Consider the following 10,835-nt stretch of genomic DNA (forward strand, 5'->3'; position numbering starts at 1 on the left):
GAGTGAAAGAGAGCATCTGAAGCAAGGAGAAGCAAGAATAGAGGAAAAAGACGTTGACATTTACATACCTCAAGGTAAAACCCGAATATTTGATTCTCTAATGACAAAATGCACCTCTTTCTCGTTTGTCTCTGAGTGTGCCGGAGTCTGGTTGGGTGCCCCCACAGATCAGAACTCCCAGTTTCCTTTATAAAATATATATAATAACTTTGCTCTTTTCCCAACAGCTGAAGAGAAGTGAAGATCCCATGATGAAGGTCCTACCCATTTTGGCCATGATGCTACTCGGGGCGTCTGCCATGGTGCTCAACGCCCTAAACTCCCCCGGTACAGTAGCCTTCCCTCATCATCTCAACACCACAGTGACTGATGTAGATTCTCTCAATAGAAGATGTATTTTCAGGGCCGGTTACCCTGACCCAGAATAAGCCTAATCCTGGACTGAAAAGCATGCTCAAATTAGAATAGCCATGTAAAGTTCTGTGTCTGCCCACATAAGAAAATATATGCTATAGTATACATGTAAATACTATGGTATTCACTGTAGCGTGAATACTATAGGGGTCTAAGACAGACCCCAATGCTTCTGCTCTTTTCTATAACCTGTAGGGAACACAATATTTGGTATATAATTGGCATGTAGGTTTCTCACTTATGGGTGGGAAAAATGCAATATGGGTGAGGGGAAGGGGCAGGTTATATGCAAATAAGATAGTGTAGTATTTATTATAGTTAAAAATAGTGTAGTGTTTTTTCAGAAATTACTGTACTATTTACAACAGTGTTTTTTTGTGTGGATAATACTATAGTATTTACTATAGTATTCTACAGTATACTACAGCATTCTATAGTAAGTACTACACATGCTCGAGGGATACAACAGTGTGTAGTATAGTATTCCACAGTATTCTACAGTTTACTATGGAATTCTATAGTAAGTACTGTAATATTCTATAGTAAACTGTAGTTTTTTTTTCATGTGGTTGGGAAACCAGCCCTGTGAGTATATGGACGGAGCTTCTCTCTCATATCCGTCCTTTTAATCTCTCCCTTGTTCTCCCCTTTTTCTTTTAGAACCTAAACGGGTCTCTGGGAAGGTCAAGGACTTTCTCCCATGTCCTGGCCATTCTACCTGGTATAAACTGGGGTCCAAATGTGTTAAGCACTTCAAGGAAGAATTGGACTTTCAATCTGCTGAGGTAAATTCAGACTTCTCTAAGGTTTTAGCCTACAGACCCATGTTCTCTCAGTGAATTAACCTTTATTTAGACAAGAGAGTCCCATTGAGATCAATGTCTCTTTTCGTTAAAGGTAGACATACCGTAGTGAATCTCTATCTCTACATGATACGCAAAATTACCACCATAACTAACTCTCAAAGCAGCATGCTGTACTCTAGTTCAGGGTATCCACACTATTGTCTTTACCCGTTTTCAGTGTTGTGCATTAGTGTCTAACTCTAAATATATTTTGATGATGACAACTCTCTCTTTCGTTTTCTCATTCATTCATTCTCACCCACACAGGATTTCTGCCACTCTCAAAAGGGCAAATCTCATCTGATATCAATCCACTCCAGCCAGGAGAACGAGGATGTGGATTCTTTTGCTCAGACGTTCAGCAGAAATAACCCGCGCATCTGGCTTGGCGGTTTTACAGTATCTGACCCCCTTCAGGTGGCGATTTTAGACTAAATTGGGGCAGTTTCTCGGACACAGATTGACCTGGACTAAAAATTATTATTGGAGTTTCTTTATTGAGTCTGCTTTTTAGTCCAGGACTAGGCTTAATCGGTATCCAGGAAACCACCCCATAGTGTTCACCATTCAACTTGATCATCATTATAAAAACCAGGTGGACAACAGTGTTCATGCCCCCCAACTCTCTCTCTCTGTCTGTCTGTCTCTGTCTCTCTCATATATAGCCTCACCGCTACCTCTGGACTGATGGGTCCCCCATGGACTACTATTCCTGGCTTCAGAACCCCAAGCAGCCATCCGGTGACGGACAGTGCATGGAAATGAACTGGCAGCGTAAGCAAGAGAAGGCAGGGATAATGGGAGGGAGGGAGTGATGGAGGGAAGGCAAGGCAGGCAGAGAGGAAGTATTTTTTTATTTAACTAGGCAAGTCAGTTAAGAACAAATTCTTATTTACAATGACAGCCTACCCCGGCCAAACCCTAAACCGGACGACGCTGGGCCAATTGTTCACCGCCCTATGGGACTCCCAATCACAGCCGGTTGTGATACAGCCTGGAATCGGACCAGCGCCTGTAGTGACGCCTCTAGCACTGAGATGCAGTACCTTACACCGCTGCGCCACTCGGGAGTAGGGGGCAAGGGAAAGAGGGGACATGACAGAGCGACTTACAAGAGCATTTAGGGTTAATTGCCTTACTCGGGCACATCGACAGATTTCTCACCCAGTCAGCTCTGGGATTTGAACCAACGCTCCTAACCGCTAAGCTACCAGCTGCACCAAATCCAGTATGCTAATGTATTCAGAATAAGGGAGTGGGATGTTTTTGATTTGAAGTTTGACAAATCTCATAGTTTTGTGTTATATAGATCAGTGCCCATGTGGTTAGAGTGACTGTCCTGAGCTTGGATGGTTGGGGGTTTCGATCCCAGGTCGAGTCATAGCAAAAACGGGACAGATTCCTCATTGCTTGGCACTCAGCATTAAAGTGAAGTTTTGAGGGTAAGGCCCTGTGAGAGACTAGTGTCAAGGCATTGTACTTGTATTAAATGATACATCAAAAGCCTCATGGTACAGAAACAGTAGATAGGCTCATGCCGTTCTGGCTTGGAAAAGGCTACTTAGCTACTTATGTAGCTCAATACTCTCTCAAAGGGATTTAATAATGGATAAAACAAACTTTTTTCATTTTATCTCTCCATCTCTATGCATCTCAGGTAAAGGGGATTGGAATGATTACCCGTGCAGCCGAACCAATTACTTTCTGTGTGCCTTCATACCTGGTGGAAGAGAGGAAATGAAAGGAGGAGAAGAAGAAGAGTGGATGGTGGAAAAAGGGAGTCAGAGGATTATGATTTAAAGTAGATGACAGATGAGCAGTATAGCAGTATATACAACCTGTCAGATATGCTTTGCATTACAGCTTTCTCAGACATCATGACACCAGGACCCTGTAAAATGTTATAGAAAACCCACTGCTCAAAGACTAAGCCTTTGTCAGCTAAAAGTTCTCACCATCACAGTCAGTTTAAGTCCGCCCAAAGTAAGATTTAATGAAACAACTGATTGTATTAGAAACCTCTAAACACATTGCATTTGAGAATTCTATCTAGGCCTATTGTCAGAAAATAGTGTAACCTAATCTATTTTCAGGGGGAATGGTGTTGATAAAATGCTGCTTGACTTGTTTGTACTATGAAACACTGTGCATTGCTTGCCTAGCAAATAAAAAAGGAATACAAAAATATCTTCATTAATCAATAATCATTGCATGACTTTCTTTTGTTGACCTGGCCTTATTTAGCAACCAGATGGGGACAAGGAGTCAATACATAACAATACAGCCTCATCTTATTTATAGATGGATAGCCCACTGGGTTGACTTTACAGATTTAGAATTTAACCTATTACCTTTCCATTCGGTGACATGTTTGAGTAGTGTGCTCAAAACAGAGACCATGCATGATATTTACTTTGCATGTGTTTTTACGCATGCTATTGATCAGAGAGAGAGAGATTGATCTAAACATCAGCGCCACAAGTAACTTCCACAAAGCTGCGAACGAGCTGAGAGACAAGGCAAGAAGGGCCTTCTATGCTATTAAAAGGGGACATCAAATTCGACATACCTATTAGGATCTGGCTAAAAATACTTGAATCAGTTATAGAACCCATTTCCCTTTATGGTTGTGAGGTCTGTGGTCCGCTCACCAACCAAGAATTCCCAAAATGGGACAAACACCAAATTGAGAGACTGCATGCAGAATTCTGCAAAAATATCTTCTGTGTACAACGAAAAACACCAAATAAGCCATGCAGAGCAGAATCAGGCCGATACCCGCTAATTATCAAAATCCAGAAAAGAGCCTTTAAATTCTACAACCACCTAAAATGAAGCAATTCCCAAACCTTCCATAACAAACCCATCACCCACAGAGAGATGAACCTGGAGAAGAGTCCCCTAAGCAAGCTGGTCCTGGGGCTCTGTTCACAAACAGACCCCACAGAGCCCCAGGACAGCAACACAATTAGACCCAACCAAATCATTAGAAAACAAAAAAGCATTACTTGACACATTGGAAAGAATTATTTAAAAAACAGAGCAAACTAGAATTCTAATTGACCCTGAACAGAGAGTACACAGTGGCAGAATACCTGACCACTGTGACTGACCTAAACTTAAGGAAAGTTTTGACTATGCCTTGCTATTGAGAAGGGCCACCATAGGCAGACCTGGCTCTCAAGAGAAGACAGGCTAGGTGCAACACTGCCCACAAAACCTCCTGACAAATGTACAATATTAGAGACACATATTTCCCTCAGATTACACAGATCCACAAAGAATTCGAAAACAAACCCCATTTTGGGTGAAATATCACTGTGCCATCACAGCGGCAAGACTGTGACCTATTGCCACAAGAAAAGGGCAACCAGTGAAGAACAAACACCATTGTAAATTCAACCCATATGTGTTTATTTATTTTCCCTTTTGTACTTTCACTATTTGCACATCGTTACAACACTGTATATATACATAATATGACATTTGAAATGTCTTTATTCTATTGGAACGTCTGTGAGTGTAATGTTTACTGTAAATTTCTATTGTGTATTTCACTTTTGTTTATTCTCTACTTTACTTGCTTTGGCAATGTTAACATATGTTTCTCATGCCAATAAAGCCCTTGAATTGAATTGAGATCAAATCGCCCTCTACACAACTGTTGCTCTAATCGGAGACGCTGCTGCAGCCATACTGCACAGGCATTTTGTAAAAAATGATTACATTTTTTTTTATGACTATATGCTAATGACCATTTAGCCTACTAAATATTTTTACAACTAACTCTGAAGCTTATTTTTGGCCAGGTCATTGGATTAATCAGTAGGTTAATAAATTGTAATGGTCTAATTTGTTAACCGTTTAATTAGTGGTTGTAGATTAGAATATCGCATTTTGATAGTTTAGAGATTGTGACAGTGGCAATACAGTTTTAAAGATGAAGGACCGATTGGAACAGTTGAAGGCGGTAAGCTTCGTCTTTTTATACACTTGTTCATGTTTTCATGGCCTTGCTTGCTATTAGCTTAACATATAACCGTTGCTAATCATTTATAATTTTATAATAGGGATGGGGGACGTATCTGATTTACTCGTTTGTTTTTGTCAAGGTATCTGATTTACGTGTTTGTTTTTGTGCACTAGATGCGGTTGGTTCTGGATGAGCGGTTTGGCCACAATGTTCGATCAACTGTTTGATCCCATTTTCAGGCCTAGAAAAGCATAAATAGTCTAGTTGAACATTGGGCTAATAAACATTAGAGCATGAAGTTATTCCAGGAATTAGGTAGGCCTAATTGGGGTGTGATGATATTTATGCTGTTTATTGGTGGTGCTTTACAAATGGAGGTGGGTGGGTAGAGAGAGGGGACCAGAAGGGTTGATTAAGGAAAGATGAAAGGATGGTTTTCTCCTAATTTCCTCCACCAAGGTCTCAAGGTTATCGATGTACTGGCTATTCATTGTAGCTAATGTGCACCGCAAGCCTTATTCTGTGTGGTAATTTTTAAAATAAAACTTTACAGTGGATTTAAATCACATTGTTTCACTGACGTAAGAACCACTAAAAAGTGGCGGTCGACGTCACCGGTCTTCTAGCCATCGCCGCTCCACCTTTCATTTTCCATTTGTTTTGTCTTCTTTTCTCGCACACTTGGGTTACATCTCCTCATGATTACTATGTGTATTTAGCCCTCTGTTCCCTCCATGTCTGTGTGGGGTATTGTTTATTGTCTAGGTTGGCATGCTTCCGGCTGGTTTGCGCCAGGTTTTATTTGTTACCCGTGATTTGTGGCAGCCGGTACTTTGTACTTGGTTGTTGTACTTTGTGCTGCCTCACTTGTTCTTTGGGTATTTGTTATTGTGACGCGGTTGCGTTCTGTTCTTACTATTGCCTCAGTAAAGTGCTTCGTTGTTCACTCATCTCTGCTCTCCTGCGCCTGACTTCCATGCACCAGCTACACCCACCATTGACAGAATACCACACCCTTGATGGAGTCAGCAGGAGCAGGTGCACCTGTTATAGGGGTAGAGGAGCGCGTCCAGGAGCATGCAGCGATGCTCTACCATCTCGGTGCCACCATGGACCGCATCGTCCAAATAATGGACCGCTGGGAGAGACAGGGAGTCCCTCCAGCACCCCCACCAGCACAACAGGGGCCTCCACTAATCGCTCCCCTGCACCCGGTTCCGGTGGGATTCGTCTCGCCCTCCCCAGGGAGTACGATGGGACGGCTGCCCGCTGCCAGGGTTTCCTGTTGCAGTTGGAGTTATACCTGGCGACAATCCACCCTGCTCCCTCGGGCCGTGAGAGGGTGTCCGCCCTCGTCTCGTGCCTCTCGGGGAAAGCCCTGGAGTAGGCCAACGCCGTGTGAGTGGAAGGAGGTGCGGTGCTGGACCACTTCGAGGAGTTCACCTGTCGTTTCCGAGCAGTCTTCGACCACCCGCCCGAGGGTAGAGCGGCGGGTGAACGTCTCTTCCACCTGCAGTAGGGGACGAGGAGCGCCCAGGAGTTCGCTATGGACTTTTGGACCCTGGCCGCCGGAGCGGGATGGAACGACAGGGCCCTGATCAACCACTATCGCTGCAGCTTGCGCGAGGATGTCCGTCGGGAGTTGGCCTGCAGGGACCCACCCTCACATTTGACCAGCTGGTGGACCTGTCCATCCGGCTGGATAACCTGCTGGCCACCTGTGGACGTCCAGATCGGGCTCTGTTGGTTCCATCCTCCAGCACCAACGCTCCGATACCTATGGAGCTGGTAGGTGCTGCGCTTAGGGAGGCCGGAGGAGGGACCTTCGCGTGCACCATCTGTGGCCGCAGAGGTCACACTGCCGGCCGGTGTCAAGTTGGTTCCTCTGGGGGTCGAGGCAGCAGGCAGGGCACTCTAGCGTCACCCCAGGTGAGCCGGCACCATTCTCACCCAGAGCCCTCTGTTGCACACCTGTTTTTGCATGTCATTTTTCCTGAGTTTTCCCCACATTCCCAGCATAAGGCGCTCGTCGATTCAGGCGCGGCTGGGAATTTTATAGACAGAGCATTCGCTCATAGTTTAGGGATCCCCATTGTTCCAGTGGCTGTGCCCTTCCCAGTTCACGCTCTAGATAGCCGACCCTTAGGGTAAGGGTTTATTAGGAAGGCCACCGCTCCCCTGGGCATGGTGACGCAGGGGGGTCACAAGGAGAGAATCAGTCTCTTCCTCATTGACTCTCCTGCGTTTCCCGTGGTGCTAGGCCTTCCCTGGTTAGCCTGTCATGACCCCACTGTCTCATGGCAGCGGAGGGCTCCCACGGGGTGGTCGCGAGAGTGCTCGGGGAGGTGTTTAGGGGTTTCCGTTGGTGCTACTACGGTGGAAAGTCCAGACCAGGTCTCCACCGTGCGCATTCCCTCCGAATATTCCGATTTGGCTCTCGCCTTCTCCAAGAAGAAGGAGACTCAATTACCACCCCATCGTAGGGGGGATTGTGCGATAAACCTCCAGGTAGACGCCACACTTCCCAGTGTATCCCCTGTCACAGGCGGAGACGGCGGCTATGGAGACATATGTCTCCGAATCTCTGCGTCAGGGGTACATTCGGTCCTTCCCTTCACCCGCCTCCTCGAGTTTATTTTTTGTGAAGGAGGGAGGTCTGCGCCCGTGTATTGACTATCGAGCCCTAAACCAGATCACTGTGAAGTACAGTTACCCGCTACCTCTCATAGCCACAGCGATTGAGTCAATGCACGGGGCGCACTTCTTCACTAAACTAGATCTCAGGAGCGCTTACAACCTGGTGCGTATCCGGGAGGAAGACGAGTGGAAGACGGCGTTCAGTACTACCTCAGGGCATTATGAGTACCTCGTCATGCCGAACGGGTTGATGAATGCCCCGTTAGTCTTCCAAGACACTTTTTTTTTTGCACTGAAAAATGAAGAAAATCCCTTCTAGGGAGAAATGCAGGTCTTAACTAATTAAACAAAGAATATGATCTACATGATCTGTCTCTGTGTGTAAAATAAAGTGGTTAATGGGAACCTAACTCACAGCTAAAACATGTAAAGAAAGCAATCCAATGTTATTTGTTGCCTAGACTTTACTGCAAATGACACTCAAGTCTTGAGAGAAAAACTATACACTAATATTGCAGTTAGCCATGACAGCCTTTATAATAGAATGCTTGTGACCAAACACACATAAATATTGCACTTGGGGAAAAAACATCTTAAAGTAGAAAAGAATGAAACAAACATGCATTCTATTTTTTCTCTATTATATATATACACTATACAAGGCTACATGTGTGCAAAAAATAACGTTCACAAAAAAAGATAATCCCCCTCACTCATACACATGTGTTACTGTCAAGTTCAACACAACAAAAACAATATATTTGGGCTACACTGCAAATTACACACTTTCTGCCTGTGGACATCTGTTCTACAATGTGCCAGCAAAAGTGAGAAAGAGGGAAAGTGTTTGGTGTTCCTTCCACATCTATAGTGGCATCCAGCATAAGCCAGGCCCAGCTCCAGCTCCACTTGATCCCTGAATCCACTCATTTTCACCTAATTCTCTCATTCCAAAAATTAACCACATACTGTAGAGGGAAAACATTAGTTAACAGATAGTGGTTTGTTCGTTAGCTAGTTAACATTTCACACAGATTTCCAGGGTCCAGTAAGCAACTAACGTGTTATAACTTGAACGGCAAGGAGTCGTATACCAGTTAATACTATAGCGAATTAGTTAGGTTACTAATGTCAGCTCACCTGATGTTGTAACGTTAGCTGTCTGACTTTATTAGCCAGCTAATTTTCACACCATAAACTCAATTATTTGATCAGATGAGTTGGCTTATGTTGCTCAACATTTCTCTGGCTAGCTAACGGAGAATTCGATCCAGCTAGCAAGATTAGCAATGCTAATACTTGTTCCCCCACACTTTCTCCCTCACCTCAAACTTTCCAAATGCCAGTTGTTTTTCGGTTACAGCTCATGAAGTATGCTTCATCACCTTCTCACCCGTCTCGTGGACAGGCTTCTCACCTAACATTACCTCTTCGCTATCGTTCAGGGGACGCGCTGCTGTCACTGCCTTTCTACCCTATGCTGTCTTTCCAGTGTGCGTGCTGATGCTGTAACTAACAAGTTGGTTCTCTCTTTTCTCTTCAGTCACGTGCTGCGCTGCATTCTGTTATGTGAACGATTGGCTGAGCCTTGGATACAGCCAGTATTGCTCCAAACGCGCATCACTCGTTCGCTTACAGCCAGTAGTGATCCAACCCCCCTCCCCCTCCCAAACTTTTCTCATCGGATCTACACGATTTTTTTTTCACCTTTATTTAACCAGGTAGGCAAGTTGAGAACACATTCTCATTTACAATTGCGACCTGGCCAAGATAAAGCAAAGCAGTTCGACACATACAACAACACAGAGTTACACATGGAATAAAACAAACATACAGTCAATAATACAGTAGAAGAATAAGTCTATATACAATGTGAGCAAGTGAGGTGAGATAAGGGAGGTGAAGGCAAAAAAAAAAAAATCACGCAGGTCACCTATTTTGGATTCAAAACAGTGAATTTCGCCGAAAGGTGACTAGTTTGCATCCCTGATACAGATTCATTCAACCACCTCCTTCCAAGGTCTAATCATATTTCTTACTCTCAATCTCTACTCCTCATATTCTGATCATCATGCTTAAACCAAACACACACGCTGTTAGAAATTGTGTTTCCTCTCTCACCATTGTGAGTTTTGGAGATGGGTGTGGATCCACTAGCCATGATGTCTGGGAACACACAAAGCTCACATCACTCATCATGTTGCATACCCCCCTCACCCCATAATATCATAAGCTGTGTTTGCAACTTAAAATATATAGCTAGCTAGTAAGCTATTTTAATTTACCTTTAGTTTACCAAGCAATCAGCCCAGTTAGTATGTGTTAGCTAGCTTTCGTGCTAACCAGCAGGTAGTTAGCTGGTGGATCGGCCTGCCGAACAGCTAACTAGCCAGTGGTTAGCATGCTACCTACACATACTAGTGAACTTAAGTGCTATAACTAGCTCCTTAGCTAGCTAACGTTAGCTACATTAGTTGTTATTGTTATAGCCAATGTCTTGGCTGTATTACTTTTTATAACTAAGTTTAACGATTGATAACATGAACCATATATTGTTAGATAGCTACGTTATACTGTGTCATTAGCTGAGTAGCTAGCTAGTTAGAATACCATCCAGAGCCATGACATAGGCGGGATCTCTCTTTCCCGTGCGCTGCCAATTAACAATACATTCCTTAAAATTGTTGCACATCCCATCAAACTCTTTAATATTTTCCACTGGAACCATTTCTGATGTACCTTCTTCAAAAAAAATCCACAAGTGCATACATGTTTGGTGATATTTTGCTATTTTGCAAAGTGCAAACAGAGTAAACCGTTGTCTTTGCTTGCACCTAGTTTTTTTTGTTAAACTTTCGCCTTTTATGCTTTGCCGCAAAGTTTATTTTATAGCTAGCTACGGAATCAGTTTCATTAGCAGTTGACATGATGCAAGCAGTTTTCAACAATTAGCTCATTTGCTTAGT

General features: G+C 43.8%; 1 protein-coding gene across 1 annotated transcript; it reads left to right on the plus strand.

Moving 5' to 3' along the window:
• Positions 1-3,446, plus strand: LOC139566659 (snaclec GPIB-binding protein subunit beta-like). Its single transcript, XM_071387915.1, has 6 exons — positions 1-74; positions 228-327; positions 1,075-1,199; positions 1,527-1,676; positions 1,925-2,033; positions 2,917-3,446. Exons 2-6 carry the CDS (start codon positions 249-251, stop codon positions 3,057-3,059), a joined length of 606 nt encoding a protein of 201 aa, XP_071244016.1. The 5' UTR covers positions 1-74; positions 228-248; the 3' UTR covers positions 3,060-3,446.
• Positions 3,447-10,835: the final 7,389 nt, after the last annotated feature.

This window comes from Salvelinus alpinus, chromosome 39 (assembly GCF_045679555.1).
Source record: "Salvelinus alpinus chromosome 39, SLU_Salpinus.1, whole genome shotgun sequence".
Classification (NCBI taxonomy): Eukaryota; Metazoa; Chordata; class Actinopteri; order Salmoniformes; family Salmonidae; genus Salvelinus; species Salvelinus alpinus.

Bases quoted from the DNA above. Each gene is read 5' to 3' on its own strand.
- LOC139566659 (XM_071387915.1), top strand. From the start codon at position 249: ATGATGAAGGTCCTACCCATTTTGGCCATGATGCTACTCGGGGCGTCT. The intron at 328-1,074 runs GTACAGTAGCCT...TTTTTCTTTTAG, and splicing joins CAACGCCCTAAACTCCCCCG to AACCTAAACGGGTCTCTGGG. The intron at 1,677-1,924 runs GTGGCGATTTTA...TCTCATATATAG, and splicing joins CAGTATCTGACCCCCTTCAG to CCTCACCGCTACCTCTGGAC.